The sequence below is a fragment of the Epargyreus clarus genome, unplaced genomic scaffold (genome assembly GCF_041222505.1).
Source record: "Epargyreus clarus isolate Ecla_fem2 unplaced genomic scaffold, WU_Ecla_fem_2.2 ptg000011l, whole genome shotgun sequence".
NCBI classification, from domain to species: Eukaryota; Metazoa; Arthropoda; class Insecta; order Lepidoptera; family Hesperiidae; genus Epargyreus; species Epargyreus clarus.
The window spans coordinates 7385537-7409603 of record NW_027332219.1 but is presented as its reverse complement, the minus strand read 5'-3'; the positions used below and the strand labels follow the sequence as shown (position 1 = coordinate 7409603).

The 24067-nt window shown below is 36.2% G+C and overlaps 2 protein-coding genes across 2 annotated transcripts in view; one reads left to right on the top strand and one right to left on the bottom strand.

The window, feature by feature from the left end:
- Fib (rRNA 2'-O-methyltransferase fibrillarin) lies at positions 1-4730 on the bottom strand. Its single transcript, XM_073077891.1, has 8 exons — positions 4571-4730; positions 3410-3610; positions 2812-2893; positions 2214-2316; positions 1587-1757; positions 1132-1253; positions 805-928; positions 1-624 (listed from the first exon to the last, which is right to left on the bottom strand). Exons 1-8 carry the CDS (start codon positions 4581-4583, stop codon positions 460-462), a joined length of 981 nt encoding a protein of 326 aa, XP_072933992.1. The 5' UTR covers positions 4584-4730; the 3' UTR covers positions 1-459.
- Positions 4731-6363: 1633 nt separating this feature from the next.
- The window catches only part of LOC140745927 (zinc finger X-chromosomal protein-like), a 28824-nt gene continuing 11120 nt past the window's right edge, over positions 6364-24067 (top strand). Inside the window, exons 1-6 of the mRNA XM_073077889.1 lie at positions 6364-6534; positions 6798-6900; positions 7251-7372; positions 7762-7967; positions 8488-8637; positions 9195-9281. Of these exons, the coding sequence (XP_072933990.1) occupies positions 6487-6534; positions 6798-6900; positions 7251-7372; positions 7762-7967; positions 8488-8637; positions 9195-9270 (705 nt within the window). The 5' untranslated portion in view covers positions 6364-6486 and the 3' untranslated portion in view covers positions 9271-9281. The remainder of the gene's footprint in view (positions 6535-6797; positions 6901-7250; positions 7373-7761; positions 7968-8487; positions 8638-9194; positions 9282-24067) is intronic.

Genomic DNA, 24067 nt, shown 5'->3' with positions numbered 1-24067 from the left:
TTTAGTCATTCTCACCATTGTATATTTCATTCACTTAAAATTAAACATACATCACCAGATGCACTTGAACTTAGCTTACACTTATAAAATACAAACTGTTCATTTTGTTACACGGAAAATACCCTATTTTACAAAACTTCGTTATAGGAGCGATTATTATTAACAAATGCATAATGTTCAATCTTCAATGTTTTCGATACCAGAGATTGAAATTTGACAATTTCTGCCAAAGTCCATTATAATTATCCAATCTATCAATTTTTTGCCTAAAAAAGATCGAAATTAGACAATTTCTGCTTTTGTAAGCAAATCATTACATAAATTGATAATCATTAATGATTGACGAAATTGTCAAAGTGTATTTAAGTAATGGATTCATTATTAAAATAAGGCGTTTATCTACCGTTGAGGTAGGAGGTGGTCACAATATCACTTCACTTTGTCTATATCAATTGAAAATTACGCTTTTGGCGGTGGTCTGAAGACACCAACGACAACCGCGTGGTCTCTCTCATAGGGCTCTAGCGTCAACTGTTCTTGAGGCTTCAGTTTATCCGCTTGTAATTTCTTCACTTCCGCAGCAAACACTGCCTCAGGCTGTGCCGTGGAATCTATACAGGAAGCCTGAAAACAGTTTTCTCGTTAGCGATTTAATTATTTTGTGGGGATGTTTAGTATGTATCAAAAACCTCAGTGAGAGAGTTCAACTTTCAACATGAAAGATTTAGAATATACTTTGTTATCATCACGGGAATTATAAGGCTAAAAATTGACAATTTTTGCAATCGACCTCAATTAACTCACCTTAATTGATATAACGAAGTGTCCACCGTTTTTCAAAAAGTGTTGTGCGTTTAGACTGACGATTCTAGCCTGGTCCGGTTGCGCTACGTCTGCGAATATTGTATCTACCATACCAACTAACATTCTGAAAATAAAATAATTCGTTAAATTTTACTTGAAAACCGTCAAAATGTGTGTGAATAATTCATATTTAAAACCTGTAATTCATTCGTTTTATATTTTAAATACTCAGTTTCACATAGAAGAATATTTCACGACTAATAATATAGCAGTTTTAAATTTTGTAGGAATTTTATACAATAAGTTTGGTGGTTTAATGATATTTACCTGTACTTTAATGGATGCCTGGCATCTTCAATAATTGGAATAATATTGGTTCTTTTCTTAGCTACATTTATTAGATCTCGGCCTGATCTGTGTGAGAATTCCACGGCGTATACTAGGCCTTCCTGCAAGAGGAAAGAAACATTTTAAAAAGAATATAGCACATAATAAAACATGGATATATTGATATTATGAAATGATCAACCGGAATGCGGAAGGCTATATTTTTCAGGCATATGTATATTTCATTATTTTGCTCTGCATCCCAAATGACTAGATTCTTACATGAGGTGTTATATTCTTATTGAATTGTGGGAGTGACATAGGCTACATTACTTCCATTTTCAGTAAATTATATTTTAGACGATTGTTTTTTTCTTTTTAAACAACTTCCCTAAAAAAGAGGTTATCTATTTATCGCGTATATTTTTTAGTACTACTAATTAAAAGTTACTTACCGGTCCAACAACATCTGACACGTGACTAACAGTGGTACCGCTGGCAGCTCCAAGATACAACACCCTGGAGCCAGGAGGCATGTGGATAGCATCCACTCCACCCATGATGGCTGCTGCCAACTTTGATCTGAACGGATTCCATACTCTGTATTCCACTTTCTCTCCATCAGTCTGCGAAGAACATTTTATGTGTTACTACAAGAAATATTTTGAAATAAGTGTATTTAAGAAGAGGTTGGTTCAGCAGTGGGTGTGTGGTTATGGTCTTCATGAATAGGTCCAGATTAGAGGGACACAAATCATCATTTAGAATTACTATTGGGATTTATTTCTAACAGACTTATTATCCAGCCATTCAAGTATTACATAATCTTAATTTTAGATTTTGTTATGCTCTCCCCATTATTCTTTTCTGCAAATGTAAATAAAACTCCCTTTCATATGATTATATATCATTTTGTGTACTATGTAAAATTAAAAAAAGAATCCCCAACCTCTTGAAAAAATCTTTAAAAAAAAAATAACTAAGTTTGTAATAGCATTTTTACTACGAAAAATGTGTGATATCTTTAATCCCAATAGTGACAAAATAGCTAATATCCAACAAACTGTCAATAATATACAAACCTCAACGGATATTCTTTTCTCTCCATACACTTCTGATCCAGGCACCAGATTCTTGGTGACCAGAGCATCTTCCTTGCCTCTCGCTATGAACACACCGGGATGTCTAAAACAAGAAAAATGTTTAGAAGAATGGAAGAAGAGACTTGTAATTTGTAATACAATGGGAAATCAGAAAAATATTTGTCTTCAAGCTTTCGCATTCAGAAGAACGAAAGTTATTTTGAATAACATCATATTAAAGTAGCTAATAGTGCATTTATTTTTACAGTAGCTCTATTTAGACAATATATCGGTGAATGCAATGCTTAAGAATTAGATTAGATACATTACTAGCATCTAATAACAAAGTGGGCATCTTTTTATTCTGATCTTTATCTTATTATTCAGACCTTTTTATAGTTCAATCTTTTTAGAGAGTGACAACTTGATGTGTAAAATACATAAAGATAACATATTGATATTGGTCACTATATTGTTATGAATCTTTTCTTTTTAAATAAATTATAATACAAATTAATCTCACTTTAAAGATGAGACTATTAAGTAGAGAATTATATACTCAGTAGTGGGATTATAATAAAATATATGTAATACCAACCTGTGCGGTTCAATAATAACTTGCTTGCCACCTTTGAATCCCCCTCTACCTCCACGACCGCCGGCGCCTCCTCGACCACGGCCTTAAAACAAACACTGATTGAATACTACATTTTTATACTACAAAATTTAAATTATTATTTTATTTTATCAGTAGTGGGTGTGTGGTATCATAGTCTTCACGAATAGGTCTAGATTAGAGGGACCATGTTGTCATCATTTAGAATATACTTTTTTCGGTATTACGTGCAGCTCTGACTTGCATCATAATTAATGCTCTTCTTTTAAGTGTTGTTATTTTTTAGGACATTTTTTTTCAATCATTAGATTTTGTCAATAATAATGATAAGAATACATAGGTATTTGTTTTATTTTTAAGTACCAACTGCTTTTGCTTAAAACAGTACATCTTTAAGTTGACTTTATCAAGAATTGCTTTTGGGCACTATGTTCAATTGAGTATAACAAATAATCTTATCATCAAATTTTGAATAACTAGTTATTTTATGTCTTTACTCTTTACATATTAACAAACATATTTGGAAATCAGAGCTGCACTTAATTCCAACATTAACAACTAAATTTTATATTTTTCTTACCACCCCCGCCCCGTCCGCCAAACCCTCTACCCCCACCGCCTCTCTTCTCGAACTTTCCGCCGCCTCCGCCGAAGCCTCCTCGGCCGCCGCCGCCGAAGCCCCCTCGGCCTCCGCCCCCGCCGCGGCCACCTCTGAAGCCTCCGCCGCCGCCGCCGCCTCTACCACCGCCGCCGCGGCCTCCGCCCCGAGGGCTGTTGAACTCTAGAAAAAATATTCAACTTATAACATCAAATTTAAAACATACTACAAACAGACAAAATATTTCTGTTTTACTCTGTACATTATTGCATGAGTGTCCTACCTAAAGTTGATCATGAATGTGTTCGTTAACGCACATACGGGAACAACAGCATTTAACATTATTATATTGAATATAAGACAGAAATAGATGTAATGGTAGTGCCCTCAACGTCTTTATACTTATTGTCCACATAACATGTTTTAAGATATAAATGGAACATATTGAGATATAATAATTTGACAGATTTATAATGACCACATGGAGAAATTGTAACCGCATCCTAATATAAAGGCTTTGAATAAGTTTTAAAATGTTTGTTTTTTATATTTAAACTTTGTAGAAAATAATAAAGTACGTTTATTTATAACTTAGTAAAATCACATGGTTATACTTTGAAATTAGTTTTAATGTCTACATCAGGTTATTAAATTACATATAATCGATATGAACTTTGTAAATTAAAACAAAGTAACAACCACGTGGTAAACGACCGTTGATATTCCATAATGTTTGATACCTTATCTATGGAGGTTAGGTCCTAATAATAAAAACCATGTGGGGGACCTGACTAGGTTTTGAAGTAGAATATAACTTTAACACGGAAATTTTCTAATGTTAATACCTAAGAACAATTATAATGATAAAATACGGATATTTTTAGTATTATTTGATGAATAAATCTGTATTTTTTTATAAACAAACGTGATATTTAGGGCGTGCGCGCTACACATAACCTAAAAAAATATCCCGGTAATTATAATTGAAAGTATGCAGAATTAAAGCTAATTAAGAAGTAAAAACCAAACTGGAGTCTAAGATTCACAGAAAATGTGAGGATTTATACAAATGCCATAAAAAGACCACGCGGCGGCCACGCGTTGTTATATATTAATGAACTTAAGAAAGTAAATAAAACTTACCAGGTTTACCCATTTAGTAGAACTCGATGATAATCCAAAAATAGTTAAACTACAATTCTATCTGAATATAAAAATAAACTTTTTCTCAATCATAAACGGACGGAGCTCATAGCGCCCGCGCCGTGCTGTCGCCGCCGGAAAAGAAGCCATTTTGATTCTTGCTTGTAGAATTTTGATGGATAGATCTTGTGTGGCCATCAAAATTTATTTTCTTGCAGTGTTGCCATTGTTCACGTTACTAAATCGTTAAATAGGGAATATGCACATTTTTATTTTATTATTTTAAACCACTTATCACATCGTTTTAACATAGTAAAAAATATAAACAATTTTATTAGTGTTTGAAATATTTTTTTAAAAATTATTTAAAGTATCAATAAAATTTGACACATTTGAACGCCGCCATTTTACGCGCTCTTTGAATGACGTCACGTAGCGTGATTTGTATTAATATTGATGATAACAGTATGCACATAAAGGTATTATTAAACGTTTTCAGGTTTCATCGCTATTTACATCATGGGAAAGGCTAAATAACCACTTTATAAATATTTCCTAGAGTTATTGTGCAAAACCAGTACTATAAATACATTATATAGTGTTTTTTCTTTTGCAAAAGATGCGAAAATACGAAAAATGTGGTGCAAGATTATAGGAAACAGATATAGTATCTCCAAAATCGCATTAACATTTGTATTTACTGTAACAAACAATAATTTTAGGTAAATGATTTAAAATATTGCATTGATCATCTACTTCGTTAGGGACTTATCGACTTCTACAACAAACACTATCATTTGAAACACACAAAATGCATTATAATCTATTATAATATTATAAAGACAGGTGAAGATAGGTGATAGGTTGAAGGTGGTAGAACCCTTTGTGGTTCGACTCCGGAGGCACCACCGCCACACCTATTTCTACCTAATAACAGCAGTGTTAGGTGATGCTGTGTTCCGGATTGAAGGGTGTAGTAGGAGACAGACTTTTCCGAGGCGTTCCAGCTTAGTCCTCAGGGGTAGCGGCGCATCTGTGGCCGACCTTAGGTGGGAATATCTAATCCTATCTGGGGTTGATTACAGATGTCCATGGGCGGACTGTATGCTCGTCTGCTTTATTATAAAAAAAAGAAAAAAAAAGAATATTAACATAATAAGTTATGATCAGTTAAATATTTCCGAATTGACCTATGCATAAAAAAACAGTTTATTCATTTTGCATATTTTAGGTAAATAGTCCGATTGTGCTTTGACAAAACTACTTTCAATCATTGTTCTTGATTATTCCTAATAATACTATCTAGAAAAATCGCACTAGGTAATATATAACACTGTAGGAATATTGACAAAAACATTTTTTCTCTCAAACAGTTTGAATATCGACGCCGATAAACATCGTGACACGCTATGCGACGTCATTTTTCGATTCGACTAATGGGAATGCGTTTTGCAAATTTGAATTTCGCGAACATAATTTACGATTTTTGATTAAATTTTAAAATAATTTAACACGAAATAAAGAAAAAATAATGGTTTAGATGTAATTTCAGGACCGTAATGTACCGAGGAAAAAAATAACAAGCAAATCTAAATCACATGCATATTCCCTATTGTTGTGGACTTATTATTAATAAATTTTATAAAAAAAAGTCAGATAATTATATATAAATATATAAATGACTAATTTTAACTTTTAAGATATATCATTAGTTTTCGGACAAATGATGTTTATTGTTTGCCTTTCCTTCTCATCTCACCTGTCAATTCTGTCAAAGTGTCAACTATCAATTATTAATTCAAATCAAATGTGTTTGGTCGAGTATTTATAAATTAATGTATTTTTATACAATTTATAATAATTTATGACACAAATATAGTATTTGGTTTGTCTGAATTATTAATATCTCTTATAAAATGGATGAAAACGACGTATTCCACATCCAGAATCCAGAAGTTAATGATGTAAAGTTTTTACTATGAACTAAACTTAATGAATTTTAATGTTACTGTTGTGTTTGCTTTCATAATAGTATGAGTATTAATGAAAATTGATTTGTACTCAATAGTCTTTGCTGCTCTAATAATTCAGAGGCACAGAACCTTACAAGAAGTCAACAACTGAACTGTGTTCCTTTTTAGTTTTTCAGTTACTTCATACTCAGCGTATATAAAGACAGAATTAGGTGTAATATTATGTATTTTAATAGTTCCTAAATATGTTTTAGCCTCTCCAAGGCGTGGAGTCTGCAGATAATCCAAAACATTACAGACTGAATGAATCAGTTTTTGCTGAACCTTTATCAAATATTGTGGATGAAAGTATAGCTGGTAAGTCTGCTTTCGATCTGCCTTTAACATAGTGAATACTGTATTTCCTAAGCACCAATTTCTTCTTAGAATCATTGATGAGTTACTAATCTATGCTTAAAATATAAGGAGTCATAGTGTGGTTGGCCAAGTTTGTATTGGCAGACTATCTGACTACTAGATAATGGCATTATAAAGAATTCTTAGATTTTTTTCATTGTGATACACTTCCAAAAGTAGTTTGAAATATAGACACAATTTCCAATAAAATATATGTGTATCTGGGATTTTAAACTTATTATTTCACATATAATCACAAAATTAATTGAAAAAAAAATGTATAACATTACCTATGTTATATTTCTTTTCAGATGAACAAGCAGGCGATCATTTTTACTTCGTTGACAATGTAATAGTACAAAAGAGGGCTGGTAGACGGCTTAAATATCATATAAATGTGGATAAGGATTCTACAAGTTCTAAATGCCCCCAGGTAACACAAAAATCCTACAGATAAACTGTACTTGTAAAGTTCCTAATGGTTTTATTGAAATCTGGACAAAATCTTGTTTTCTGTTTCATTCGACAAAATTCTGTTTTCATTAATGACTCATATAAGCAAAAATAACATTGCAATAATAAGAAATAAATAATTTCTATATTTTAGTACATGTGAATACTACATTTTTAAAATATTTTTCTTAGAAAGTTTTTGGAAGGCTTTGGAATATTATTTTAATTATTTAAAATATATTAAAATTACAAGTAGGAATATAACCTTAGGTCATCTACTATTCGTGTATTATATACTTAAATATTCCTAGGGCTGCTAGATTGTTATGTGTACTAGATTTAAATACTTTACATTCTATTACATTTCAGACAAACTGCACCAAATCCTTCGCAACAACAACATTACTGCGCGCACACATACGCAAAGTTCACTGTGCTGATTACAAGAAGTTTATATGTGAGAACTGTGGCGCTGGTTTCTCTGCTAAGTACCTTCTAGAACGACATATGGCTGTGCACAGTGGGGAGAGAGTGGAATGTCCAATATGTGGGAAGATGCTGAGTAGACGGACTAAGTTAGTTTTTATTATATATGTATTAGGGTAAAGTTCAATATTTACGTTTAATATGTGTTTAGATCCCCCCGACGTGATCCAGGGAGTGAGGTTGTCACCACCGATGAGGGTCAGAAGGGACGTGTTCTTGTCCGAGGTCACCACTTTGGCAAAGGGAGATCTCTTTCCGGGCTAGGTGATCATGCCCGGGGAGCAGCCGTGTTCTGACAGTCTCAGTTCGGAACATGTATATATGCAGGATATTTAGAAAATTTCGATGGCGTGATTCAGAATACTCGTGGCGCCATCTCTTGTCGATTAGCGGGAGGTCGCCACATTGAGAAATTCAGTATATTTTATTTTTTTATTTAATAATTTATTTCAGACTATATAAACAAAGATACAAAAGTATAATTCAATATGGTCCATATCATATACACCTTACAGACTAACATACATATTAATATATATTTATTATTTAATAACCACATTTTAATTTCTGACTCTTATATAAGACAATAATATAGCTAAAAATTTACAGCATGTCAGAGCATCTCCGGTGTCATTCAAACACGAGGCAACACATATGCCAGCTGTGCGGCAGAGCCTTCGTGCGGCGCGCCACTCTCAACACACATGTGCGCTTTGTGCATCACACTGGAGACCAGCTGTGTGATGGCTGTGATGGAAGGTAAGGGTTCCCACTGCTGGGCATGATCTATCTGTACAGCATGTACAGTGTCATTCAGACACGAGGCAACATATATGCCAGCTGTGCGGTAGAGCCTTCGTGTGGCATACTACTCTCAACACACATGTGCGCTCCGTGCACCGCGCGGGGCATCTGCTGTGTGATGGCTGTGATGAGAGGTGAGGGTTCCCACTGCTAGGCACGGTGTCGTCATCAACCCATTATTGTCTCACTCTTGGGCACAGGTCTGATCTCAGAATGAGAAGGATTAGGCCATAGTCCATCGCGCTGGCCAAGTGCGTATTGTTAGACTTCACATACCTTTGAGATTTTAATTATATAAATCTCTCAGGTAAGCAGGTTTCCTCGCGATGTTTTCCTTCACCGTTTTAAACAAGTGATAATTAATTTCTAATACGCACAAATCGTTGAAAAATCAGAGGCGTGCTTAGGATTAGAACATCGGATCCCTCGTTCGAGAAGCTGAGTTTCTAAAATTTTATTTTTTTACTTTTGTATCCCTAATATTTTATACATATATTTTGTATTTTCAACAGGTTTTCATCTCGTAAATTGTTGGTGAACCACAAGTGTCAGGGAAAACAAAAGGCAATGGATCTACCACCACCTTAATGAATAATGAGGTAAGTGAATAGGCTATTTAATTTTATACTAGCAGCAGCAGCGACTTATAAAAACAAATATATATGAGCTGAACCAATCATGAAATATAGCAGAACCTGTACGGTTCAACCAGGGACCTGCTTCCCATACAACTTTCCATACAATCCATACCTATTTCTAATGTGAAGCGAATTAAATGTAGCAATGATAAATATCGGTAATAAAGAAATTAATAAACCGCATATCGTGAATACCTATGTAATACCATCGGTTTGCACGGTCATTTTTACCGCGTACGTGCAAAATGTGGAATGTACTTCCTCCTGAGGTATCCCCTCAGGACTATGACATGGGGCTCTTCAAGAGGGGTGTAAAAAGAACCCTCCTTCAAAGCCGGCGATGTATTGGCGACTCCTCTGGTGTTGCAAATGTCCATAGGCGACGGTGACTGCTTTCCATCAGGCAGCCCGTCTGCCTTATCGTTAGGTTAAATATTAAAAAAAAAGAAAAAATTACCCGTTACATATTAAAATGTGAAATAGTTCTCTATTTCGATGTGCGTGTGTGTATGTCGTCGGCTGACTTACATATGAAGCCACCTTGTTAGTCCTCAGGAGTGACAACGTATCGTTTATTGGCTTCAGGTAGAACCCTTTTTTATATGGATTTGTGGCGACCTCCCGCTACTCGTCAAGAGATGGCGCCACGAGTATTCTGAATCACGCTATCGAAGTTCTCTAAACATCTGGTATATATACAAGTTCCGAACTGAGACTGTCGGAGCACGGCCGCTCCCCGGGCATGATCACCTAGCCCGGCGGGAGATCTCCCTGTGCCAAAGATTAATTACAGAGTGTTGACTACTTACTACCAAAAACCCAGTGAGTCGTGCTACATATGTATAGTCCTCGCCAAACTGCTAGTCCGCTCTGAAGTTGTTGCGAGCAGGTGTGGTCAATTTGCTATGGCAAAGCGATTCATTTCTATATTCAGAGCGGACTAGTAGTTTTAAGCGGACTATACGCATGTAAGAATTATACTTCTTTGAGGTATCAGACAAAAGAATAAAAATATTGTGTATGTGTACACGCGCATGGATCGTAACTGTTACAAAACAAAAAATGTTACGAAATTATTAGTACAAAATGATACGACACGACACGACACGTCGTATAGGTTAAAATATTTTTTCTGCAATATCTACGTGCAATATTTATTAGCCAAATTTATAATCTCGATTTTAATTGCAAGAAACGATCTTTTCCCGCTACTAAACGCACTAAAAGACGTAATAGTTAAAAATTAAAATTATATTTTACAATTTACAAATACGTTAGGTATATAAAATTAAATGCACTCTATTGACGTGGCAAGTTAAAGCTTTTACCGCCATTTTCCATCCGCCATTTCACTCAATACGTAATTAAGTTAAAAACGTAATAGACCGCAGCACGGCCGGCGAATGCCAGTCAATTTATTATCACAAGTAATGAACTACCTCAGACGGGATTAAATTTACTTAATGATTTAGTTAAATATAACAATTAGAACGCGGTCGCCCTTATACATACTCTGTAAAAAGTGTCTATGTATTGCGGTTCAAGAGATAGACAGCGGAGCTTAGTTATAGGGTTCCGTTTTAGGTCGCCCTTATACATACTCTGTAAAAAGTGTCTATGTATTGCGGTTCAAGAGATAGACAGCGGAGCTTAGTTATAGGGTTCCGTTTTATGTATTGCGGTTCAAGAGATAGACAGCGGAGCTTAGTTATAGGGTTCCGTTTTAGGTCGCCCTTATACATACTCTGTAAAAAGTGTCTATGTATTGCGGTTCAAGAGATAGACAGCGGAGCTTAGTTATAGGGTTCCGTTTTAGGTCGCCCTTATACATACTCTGTAAAAAGTGTCTATGTATTGCGGTTCAAGAGATAGACAGCGGAGCTTAGTTATAGGGTTCCGTTTTATGTATTGCGGTTCAAGAGATAGACAGCGGAGCTTAGTTATAGGGTTCCGTTTTAGGTCGCCCTTATACATACTCTGTAAAAAGTGTCTATGTATTGCGGTTCAAGAGATAGACAGCGGAGCTTAGTTATAGGGTTCCGTTTTATGTATTGCGGTTCAAGAGATAGACAGCGGAGCTTAGTTATAGGGTTCCGTTTTAGGTCGCCCTTATACATACTCTGTAAAAAGTGTCTATGTATTGCGGTTCAAGAGATAGACAGCGGAGCTTAGTTATAGGGTTCCGTTTTAGGTCGCCCTTATACATACTCTGTAAAAAGTGTCTATGTATTGCGGTTCAAGAGATAGACAGCGGAGCTTAGTTATAGGGTTCCGTTTTATGTATTGCGGTTCAAGAGATAGACAGCGGAGCTTAGTTATAGGGTTCCGTTTTAGGTCGCCCTTATACATACTCTGTAAAAAGTGTCTATGTATTGCGGTTCAAGAGATAGACAGCGGAGCTTAGTTATAGGGTTCCGTTTTAGGTCGCCCTTATACATACTCTGTAAAAAGTGTCTATGTATTGCGGTTCAAGAGATAGACAGCGGAGCTTAGTTATAGGGTTCCGTTTTATGTATTGCGGTTCAAGAGATAGACAGCGGAGCTTAGTTATAGGGTTCCGTTTTAGGTCGCCCTTATACATACTCTGTAAAAAGTGTCTATGTATTGCGGTTCAAGAGATAGACAGCGGAGCTTAGTTATAGGGTTCCGTTTTAGGTCGCCCTTATACATACTCTGTAAAAAGTGTCTATGTATTGCGGTTCAAGAGATAGACAGCGGAGCTTAGTTATAGGGTTCCGTTTTATGTATTGCGGTTCAAGAGATAGACAGCGGAGCTTAGTTATAGGGTTCCGTTTTAAACCATTGGGTACTACGGAACCCAAAAATAAGTGTTTGCATAGTCCGCATAAAACTGCTAGTCCGCTTTGAATATAGAAATGAATCGCGTCGCAATACTCGCAATAGCAAATTGTACGACTACACCTGCTCGCAACAACTTCAGAGCGGACTAGCAGTTTGGCGCGGATTATATCTATGTGTTCACGCGCAAGAATTAATACGATTACGAAACACATAATATCACAAAATTATTTGTCCTTAATGATAATACTCACAATATTTACTATATATCTTTATAGTGTAGGTTTTTTTTTCTTTAAAAATTTCGCTCATTTTTTTTCCAAAAACCGTTAGCAACTTACATATTATACTATAGGTCTATATAAAATAAAATAAATGCACTATTGACGTACCAAGCAAGCAAGCAAGTTAAAGCTTTTACCGCCATTTTCCATCCGCCATTTCACTCAATACGTAATTAAGTTAAAAACGCAATAGACCGCAGCACGGCCGGCGAATGCCAGTCAATTTATTATCCCAAGTAATGAACTACCTCAGACGGGATTAGAGTTACTGAATGATGTAGTTATATAAAATAATTAGACTTTTTATAACATAGAAGTAAGCGGCCACCGTTACACGTACTTTGTAAAAAGTGTTTTTGTATCGCGCTTCAAGAGATAGAGCCCTGTGGCAGACAGACAAAGGAACAGGACAGGTAATACGGTTTCGTTTTTACCCTTTGGTACGGAACCCTAAAAATATTGTACCAAAACTATACGAGAAGACACGATATCGCATACCTAATACATAAAATTTTCTGCAATACTAGTATGTATTGCACGGCCGGCAAATGCCAGTCAATTTATTATCCCAAGTAATGAACTACCTCAGAGGGAATTAAATTGACTTGTACCTAAATATAATTATTATATTAGTTAGGTTGTATAATATTTTAATAGTTTCTGCTTAGTAACAGCAGTGTTAAGCTCTTCTGTGTTCTGGTTTGAAGGGTGTGGTAATGGAGACATACTTTTCCAAGATGTTCCAGCTTATACATATAATCTAGATACTCGACTGTTGATTTATTTGTATCGCCTTTTTAGGATTCCGTAAGGGAAAAATGGAATCCTATTACATAGCCTACGTAGACTGTCCGTATGTCACAGAGCTCTATCTATTTAACCGTTATAGATAGACACGTAAAAAAATAATAATTATTAATTATTATATTACTTGAGTTTTTATAATATGTAAGTAGTTTCTGCTTAATAGAATTAAGCGCTGCTGTGTTCTGGTTTGAACGGTGTGGTAACGGAGACATACTTTTCCGAGGCGTTCCAGGATAGATGTATAATCTAGATACTCGACTGTTGATTTATTTGTATCGCCTTTTTAGGTGTCTGTAAGGGTAAAAAATGAATCCTATTACATAGCCTACGCAGATTGTCCGTCTGTCACAGGGCTCTATCTATTCAACCATAATAGATAGACACGTAAAAAAAATACAGGTTATGAATAACAGTGGTCGCTATAACAATAAATATAAAAAATATAAAAGCCTTGAAAATTAATGAGAGTAACCATACAAGAATCGACGCTTTTCGCCTTATATATAGTGATAGATATACAGTTCAAATGTTCATCATCATCAACCCATTACTGACCCACTGCTGGACGCGGGTCTCTTCTTATAATGAGAAGGATTAGGTCATAGTCCACCGCGCTGGCCAAGTGCGTATTGGTCGACTTCACATACTTATGAGATTTTTTTTATAAATCTCAGGTATGCAGGTTTCCTCGCGATGTTTTCCTTCACCGTTTAAGCAAGTGATAATTACTTGCTAATACGCACATAACTTTAAATAATTAGAGGTGTGCGTATTTCTATGGCTGCTGTGATAACAAATACTGAAATTAAAAAACAAATGAAAATTGGTGGCACGGAACCCTTTGTGTTCGAGTTCGACTACCACTTGGCCAATTATTCGTAATTGCATTTATTAGTCCGGTTAACTACTTAAGAAAATGCTTGCTACCAGTTGCTTAAACGATAGTAGCCAATTTCAGCCTTAAAGTAACACCCCCTTGTAGTTCGACCCATATATGACTCTTACCGACCCATATACCATAGGCCCCACCGTCACAATTGTTTCTGCCTCATAACAGCAGTGTTGAGCGCTGCTGTATTCTGGTTTTAAGGGTGTGGTAAGGCAGACATACTTTTCCGAGGCGTTCCAACTTAGTTCTCTGGAGTAACTGCACATCTGTGGCCAATCTCAGGTAGAAATATCTTATCCCATCTGGGATTGATTTCAGATGTCCATGGGCGACAGTAGCAACTTACCATCAGGTGGACTGCATGCTCGTCTGGTACTCGAATATTATAAAAAAAAACTGATGAAAAGTTTAGCTACCAGTTGCTTAAGCGATAGTAGCCAATTTCAGCCTTAAGGTGGAGGAACCCTTTGTAGTTCGACTCCATAGGCACCACCGTCACGCTCATTTCTGTCTTATAACAACAGTGTTAAAGGCTGTTGTATTCTGGTTTGAAGGGTGTGGTAAAGGCGACATATTTTTTTTTATTAAAACGAATTGGTGCATTGAATAGATAGAAAATATATATACACGATTACAGATATATCTAGGATACGTTATTTAGGCTGTGTATTCCGGTAGGTGAATAAACTGCAGTGATTACACAACCCAATACATAAAATAGAAGAAATAAATACTAGGAAAGATATAATTGATACGGACTCTTCAAGATCTCCAGAAAAGAGTTAAGAGACCATGCTCCATCGCACCGCGATTTGATACGGTAGGTATGATAGGACATGGCCCTGTAGTTCCGGGACTAGAATAGGGCTACGGTATCCCCTGCCTGTCGTAAGAGGCAACTAAAAGGGGGCTTCCGGGGTTGCGGGCGACAAGAGTGGGAGCTCGAACCGTCCCGTATGCTACCCCGGGAAGGACGGCGGTATGTGTGGTCGCATACCGTCGTAAACACTGCATGGTGTGGGAGGAGCGAACGCTCCCCCAGGGCAGAACCAGTTCCGGGCATCGCGCTTGGAGGACTCCGGTTGTGTTCCGTTGGAGATCCCGGAGTTCTCCAACAAGCGTTGAGGACGGCCACCGGGGGAATTTTAGTGCGGTAAAAATAACATAACCCGGCCTCGCTCCCACGTCGTCGGGTACCTTTTGAAGGTTTCCCCCTCGAAAAGAAAAAACAAAAAGGACATGTCCCTATCGATGCACTCAAATATCCAATCTGCTATGAATACTCTGTCAACAGCACGTCCCACATTAATGCATGATCTCGTATAAGAATTAAAATTTCAAATTCAAATTCAAATCATTCATTGCCTGAAAATGGGTAGGTACAGTTGATCGACGGTAATAGAATAGGTTCGCCAAATTCCACCTGTCAAGGCATGCAATCTATAAGTACTTACAATTCATTATTATATTAATTTACAAGATTAGTCACAGTTAAAGTACAATCATTCATTACTTTTATATGTAACTAGCTGACCCGGCAAACTTTGTACCGCCTTAAAATCTAGTTATCGAATATATTTCATATTGTTGTAAAATATAGCCTATGTCACTCGTGCATAATGTAGCTTTCGAATGTTGAAAGAATTTTTAAAATCGGTCCATTAGTTTTTAAGCCTATTCATTACAATCAAACAAACAAACAAAGTTTTCGTCTTTCTAATATTAGCATAGATAAAACGGATTCCAATAATTAATTGAATATAAAATGTCAAAAACTTAATATCTAGATAATGTCAGTAAATAGTCACAATTCAGTTAAAATTTAGCCATTATTATTACAATACATATATACATAGTCATAGTCATTATTACACAATATTGTCATCAAGAAAATCTTTAAGAGAGTAATAGGCTTTTTGAATTAAATACATTTTAAGTATTTTTTTTAATGATAATTAAGAGAACATGCCCCATCGCACCGCGATTTGATACAGATACAGATTTGATACAGATGCGATTTGAAGGTGGTAGAACCCTTTGTGGTTCAACTCCGGCGACACTACCGCCACACCTATTTCTACCTAATAACAGCAGTGTTAGGCGCTGCTGTGTTCCGGTTTGAAGGGTGTGGTAAGGGAGACAGACTTTTCCGAGGCGTTCCATCTTAGTCCTCAGGGATAGCGGCGCATCTGTGGCCGACCTCAGGTAGAAATATCTTATCCTATCTGGGGTTGATTACAGATGTCCATGGTCGGCAGTAGCCACTTACCATCAGGTGGACTGCATGCTCGTCTGCTACTCCTATATTAAAAAGGCATTCCACCTTAGTGTCTATGGGTAGCAATCCACAAAATATTTACACAAGATGGCGTAAATAATCGGTTAACGATAAAAGTTCTGAATAAAATAAAAATTGTGCGAACAATTTTAGTTCAATTGAATAATCTTATATATAAAATTCTCGTGTCACAATGTTAGTTAACGTACTCCTCTGAAACGGCTTTACCGATTTTCACCAAATTTTATACGCATATTCAGTAGGTCTGAGAATCGGCTACTATCTATTTTCCATACCCCTAAGTGATAAGGGCTGTTCACCTTTAACATTTTTTATTTATATGGCAACACAACGTTTGCCGGGTCGGCTAGTAATATATATGTACAGTATAACATCATCCGTTTACCAATGCATATAGTATTTAGTCAAGAATTTCCTGTTTAATTAACATTTGAATGAACGGTGCTGGTTTTTCTGAAGCAAAAAAGCAAGTAAGAATGAGTTGTTATAAAAATATTCGTTTAAGAAAATACCACATATAGAGATAGGTATATATTAAAAGTAGGTAATGATACTGATTTCTTGGCTAGATTATATGAATCCGCTACTGGGCTCTCTTCATCGTTGTGAAAACGGTATTGTCCCACTGATGGGGATCTCCTCTCAGAATGAGAGGATGGGGAGATGAGGGAGGAGATGATTAGGCCCTACTCCACCGCGCTGGCCAAGTGCGTACCTATTGGTACTATTGTTGGCAGACTTCATAAGCCTTTGTGAACCATTTTTTTAAATAGCTTGGGACTGGTCAATAACAAAATTATTAATTAATTAAGTAAATGTCAAAGTGTAGCGTGTCTTGCTGAACGAAGTTCTTTTTTAAATAAATGTAAAGCAAGATACTGGAGCTAATGCTTTATTAATTATATGTAAAAATGATGGCATTAAAAAAAAGAGAATAATTATTATTAAAAAAAAAGACAAACCCACTGAGTTTCTTACCGGATCTTCTCAGTAGAGGTCGCGTTCCGATCCGGTAGTAGCTTAAAAAAAATATTGTACCCGACAATTTGTAAGTGCCGTCATTGGCCTATACAAATAAATATATTTCATTTCGTTTCAAAGATCTCAGGTATGCAGGTTTCCTCACGATGTTTTCCTTTGCCATTTCAAGCATGTGATAATTAATTTCTAATACGCACATAACTTCGAAAAATCAGAGGTGCGTGCCTGGGATTTGAACCTCGGATCCCTCGATCGAGAGGCCGAGTTTGTTAACCACTAGACTATCACTGCTGTATCATTATCGTCGATATTTTTTATGAATAGCTTACGTATCAATGCATAAGATATACCTTCAGGTTAACAGCATATCATCATGAACCCATTACTGTCCCACTGCTGGGCACGGGTCTCCTCTAAGAGTGAGAAGGGTCAGGCCATAGTCCACCGCGCTGGCCAAGTGCGTATTGGTAGACTTCAGATACCCTCGATATTTTTTTTTTATAAATCTCAGTTATGCAGGTTTCCTGACGATGTTCAATATCACGAAATGGATATAGTAAGTTCCACGTAAAGGTTGAACCGTGTTTACGCTATGCTGCAAAGTGTGTTTGACATGTTACCACGTTAAAATCTTGTTTACAGGATAATATTGCGCTCAGTATATTAAACTAGGTATGACGTCATTACCGGGTTTTGAGAATAAAATCAACCACGTGTGAGTCGAATTTATTTATTTATTTATTTACATGCCAACAGCAACACACACAATACATTACATAGTACATAGAAGTACACTAATCCTATTTGGGGTTGAATACATATGTCCATGGGCGGCAGTAGCCACTTACCATCAGGTGGACTGCATGCTCGTCTGCTACTCCTATATTATATACATAGATTTGTAAAGATACTTCGCCGCCTTGAAATTGAATGAAGTCACAAACGGCTTATTTTAGTAAGTTCTTTTTTTGAATTCTTGACAAATAAAAACATTTTTAGAGAAAATTTACGAATAAATAACTAATACTGCGTAATTTACGTAATAAATAAATAATTATTTCAAATATTTTAGGGACATTTTAGCACGGAGACGTGGCAAAACTTTTTTACGCAACTATTTCAATATTTTCAATTCTCAAAACTGGGTACATTTTCTTGTTAGGAGTGAGTAATCTTTAGTAATCTATGATTATATATTAAAAAAAAAATAACATAATGGCAACTGACAAATGCTTTATGGCCAAATGTCACGATGGTCCTCAAAGATTCCAAATAAAGATGTATAGACACCTAACACAATTATTAATATTACTCAAGGTAAAATTAACAGGAAAATAACATAACAAGAATATAGGGCACAAGCAATTGTGGTACTTCGGGCATCTGCGGTTGACGTCTTAGCTGCGTGTCGGAAGCTAAACGCAGCGACCAAACGCTACATTTTGCACATGTTTGAGCGCGAAACGCAGCTACTTTTAGCTACTTTTGGACACTTGATAAAGCAACTACTTTTGGACGCTTGATAAAGCAGCTACTTTTGGACGCTTGATAAAGCAACTACTTTTGGACGCTTGATAAAACAACTACTTTTGGACGCTTGATAAAGCAACTACTTTTGGACGCTTGATAAAGCAACTACTTTTGGACGCTTGATAAAGCAGCTACTTTTGGACGCTTGATAATGCAACTACTTTTGGAAGCTTGATAAAGTAGCTACTTTTGGACGCTTGATAAAGTAGCTACTTTTGGACACTTGATAAAGTAGCTACTTTTGGACGCTTGATAAAGCAACTACTTTTGGAAGCTTGATAAAGTAGCTACTTTTGGACACTTGATAAAGTAGCTACTTTTGGACACTTGATAAAGGAACTACTTTTGGACGCTTGATAAGCAACTACTTTTGGACGCTTGATAAAGCATCTACTTTTGGACGCTTGATAAAGCAAAGCAACTACTTGGACGCTCGGACGCGAACGCAAAAACACGATGCAGTATTAATGCAGTTGCTTCGACCAAACGCAGCAAGTCGCCAAAACGTAACCTTTTTATAAAATAGGAGTAGGAGACGAGCATGCAGTCTATCTGATAGTAAATGGCTACTACTGCCCATGGACATCTGTAATTAAATTCAAATATATGTAAGATTCCTATCTGAGGTCGGCCACAGTTGCGCCGCTACCCCCGAGGACTAAATTAGAGTGCCTCAAAGTAAGTATGTCTTCCTTATTACACCCTTCAAACCAGAACATAACAGCGCTTAACACTGCTGTTATTAGGCAGAGGTAGGTGTGGTGGTGGTGGTGCCGGAGTCGTACCACGGAGGGTTCTACCACCTTCCAAAAGCTATTTCTATGCAGTATCTATGCAATAAAAAGGTGAATCACTGATGCTAAAAGAAGAATGTCTGCTATGAAAGATATAATGACTCACATAGCACAGCGGTTACCTTACCGGTTTAACCCGCGCACGGTTCCAAGTTCGACCTTCGTTCAGACACTTAAGACAGACATCGAAATAATGAAATAAAAGTTTTTGTACTCGTTTTTGTGTTTTCATAGTATTCGTAACGCAGGCTAGTACAGAGCTATGAATTTTATATCATTACTAGCTGACCCGACAAACGTTGTGTTGGCATATAAATAAAAAAATGTTAAGGGTGAACAACCCTTATCACTTAGGGGTATGAAAAATAGATAGTGGCCGATTTTCAAACCTACTGAATATGCATATAAAATTTGGTGACAATAGGTAAAGCCATTTCGGAGGAGTACGGTAACTAATAGAGATGGGCAAAACACCCGGTTTAAACCCAGTACTGGGTTTAAACCCGATAAATACCCGTTTATACCCTCCCACAGGATATTTATTCGGGTATTTAAAAATGATTTCATAAAATCTGTAGACAGTTTTTAAAATGTTCAAATATTTATTGAAAAGATGTACTAGAAGTTTCTACGGTATTTTCAACGTTTTTACATTTTTTAATGTTATTTTTTATTTTTTAATGTTATGTTATTTTTTACTGAGGTTTTTTACCCGACTGCCACGGAACGGTTATGTTTATTGCGCAAATTTTGTATGTTTGTAAATATTTTTAATACATTCGGATCTGGTTAGATAAATTTCGACTGTTAAGGTGTCGTTATATTTGTCTAAAATGAAGTGTCATTTTTTCATAGAAAAAAACACGAGAATTTTATATATAAGATTTTTATTTTTTTATATACGCAATACGTATGAGACTCTACATCTTAAGCTTAGTTGGGGGCTAGGTAGCGCTCACCACTTCGTTCGCGCGAATTTTAATGAAAATATTTGATTATGTGAATACATATTATATAGTAAACTAGCTGACCCGGCAAACGTCGTGTTACCATATAAATAAAAAAATATTAAGGGTGAACAACCCTTATCACTTAGGGGGATGAAAAATAGATGTTGGCCGATTCTCATAGATACCGGATAAGCACAAAAAATTTCATCAAAATCGGTCAAGCCGTTTCGGAGGAGTATGGCAACGAAAACTGTGACACGAGAATTTTATACTGAGCTTGGCCACAAATGCGTTGTTACCGCTGAGGACTAAGTTAGAACGCGTCGGAATTTGAAGGTGGTAGAACCCTTTGTGGTTCGACTCCGGCGGCACCACCGCCACACCTATCTGTCTTATAACAGCAGTGTAGCGCTGCTGTTTTCTGGTTTCAAGGGTGTGGTAAGGAAGACATACTTTTCCGAGGCGTTCCAGCTTAGTCCTCAGGAGTAGCGGCGCATCTGTGGCCGACCTCAGGTAGGAATATCTAATCCTATCTAGGGTTGTTTACAGATGTCCAAGGGCGGCAGTAGCCACTTGCCATCTACTGCTTGTTCGTCGGCTACTCCTACATCTAAATATAGGTATATAACTCAAAGGTGACTGACTGACATAGTGATCTATCAACGCACAGCCCAAACCACTGGACGGATCGGGCTGAAATTTGGCATGCAGATGTTATGACGTAGACATCCGCTAAGAAAGGATTTTGATCAATTCTACCCCCAAGGGGATAAAATAGGGGATGAAAATATTACTTTGTAACGCGAGCGAAGCCGCGGGCAAAAGCTCGTTGTAAAAATAAACTTAATTTTACATATGCACAAGATTATGATTGAGCTATATTTAAGCTATTTTGGTATTGCAAAGGTTACTAAAATGCTAAGAATATTTACGAGTACAGCATGAAATTGATGCCACACCCATTTTTGACTTATAACAGCAGTGTTAAGCGTTTCTGTGTTCTGGTTTAAAGGGATGGGCGGAGTCCCAGCCTGAAATTTGGTGGGAAGAGTGTCATAGGGGAAAGTTAGTTAATTTGGACCATTTTTTTATTGCGCTTTAATTGTACATTAATTATAATAAATTTGAATTAAATTTGAATACTTTTATATTTCATTGTTAAGACAATTTATGTAGAAGTAAATTATATTTTTTATTTTCGTAATTTATCAATTTCTTGGAAAGTATTTGGCGTATACGATTTTGATGGGTGATGACCCGTAAGAGCCCCCCCCCCTCCCCCTCCGTCGTACCGCGACTGTGTGGGTGTGTGCTGGAAGAGAGACAGCATTAGCTGTTTCGACTTGTTCCTCAGGGGTAGCAAACCAACTAGGATCTTCAAGTAATTATGGGTCTATCCTAGCTAGAAATGATAACGGGTATATAATACAGAGGCGGCAGTACATGTGAATATGATGACGTCATATTTTTATAATGACATTCATTGACTTTTGATTTCGTACAAACCAACGTGAATTTTAATGTTAAATATATTAGGTATTTATATACAAAAAATAACGACTTAAATAGTACATTACAATACGAGGACGAAAAATTTTTTTCTGACAAGTGTGAGTTTGCAGGCCGAGCCGCAGGCGAGGACTGCAATCACACGAGTCAGAAAAACATTTTTCGTCCGCGTGTTGTATAAAATTTTATATTACGGGGTCGGAAATGGGGGTTTTGCGCACGCGAAGCGTGTGTAAAACGTCAATTTACGCACGCCGTGATATAAAATAACTTATAAAACTATTATTTCAGAAACAATGAAGTCCTTACTGAGAAAAATAGTTATATTTTATTATTATAAATAATTACTGTCGTATTCCTATTTAACAAAGAGAATAATAATACTGGCGATAAGAGTTATCATTCTTATCACCAATATAAGTATACTCAACAATCAAAATAAAATAATTACCAAATAAACCATTAAATTAATATAATTTCAATATAGGCTAGTTGCCACTAATCAAAATATTAAAAAATATTTGCTATACGTAATTGATGAAGGTTTAATTATTATAATATATTAAGATTATTTAATATTTTAACAAAATAAATAGATGAAAATACAGACATTGATAAGTGTCATTGAACACTAATCAGATCGAGTGACGTCACCCCTTTGTAACCATGTTGTTGTTGATATCCGATATAGTTGTTGATATAATTCGATATTACCTCCGGATATTCTAATGGATTGTGTGTGAGTTTGTGAGATATTGACAAGATTCCTATAATTATTTTATATAATACATTTTGAAGGTAGAACCCTTTGTGGTTCGACTCCGGCGGCACCACCGCCACGCCTATTTCTACCTAATAACAGCAGTGTTTGGCGCTGCTGTGTTCCGGTTTGAAGGGTGGGGTAAGGGAGAAAGACTTTTCCGAGGCGTTCCAGCTTAGTCCTCAGGGGTAGCGGCGCATCTGTGGTCGACCTCAGGTAGGAATATCTAATCCTATCTGGGGTTGATTACAGATGTCCATGGGCGGCAGGCACTTACAATCAGGTGGACTGCATGCTCGTCTGCTACTTTTATATTAAAAAAAAATACGATAGAAGAAGGATTTATTTAAGCAATTTGCCCGAAAATGTATACCGTCATGCATATCTCATGATGGTGATTTGTGTCACATAACCCATAACCATATGATACTCAAAATAGTATTCATTTGGTAAACTTACACACCTCAGTTCTTAAAAAAATGTGCTTATAGCATGTGACGACTACTTGAAAAGCGTGTCCTGTCTGACCATGATCCGTGGACCCATCCGAAGATGTTCCATTATGAACATCCCTAATAACTTCTAAACGGATTACCCTAACTACACAATTTCTTTTGCCCTATCCGTTTTAGACCTAAAACTAGCAGATGACATTAAAGAAAACACAAAATCTACACAAATAAATAATCATGTTTGCAACTTACGTAATATTTGGTGGCGTGAATTTACCTTACAAAAATTATGTGGCACGCATAGATTAGTAAAGATACTTCGCCGCCTTGAAATTGAATGAAGCCACAAACGGCTTTAATAGTAAGTTATTTTTTTGAATTATTGACAAATAAAAAAATTTTTAGAGAAAATTTACGAATAAATAACTAATACTGCGTAATTTACATAAAAAATAAATAATTATTTCAAATATTTTAGAGACATTTTAGCACGGGCCCTTGGCATTGGCATTGGCAAAACTTTTTTACGCAACTATTCAATTGTCAAAACTGGTTACGTTTTCTTGTTAGGAGTGAGTAATCTTTACTAATCTATGGTGGCACGTTAATAAATAATTTACTTGGTATTTTTATTGCACACATTGCCCTGTTTTTAAAGCACAGCTTTTGTAAAACTTTGAAGACATTTTAAGC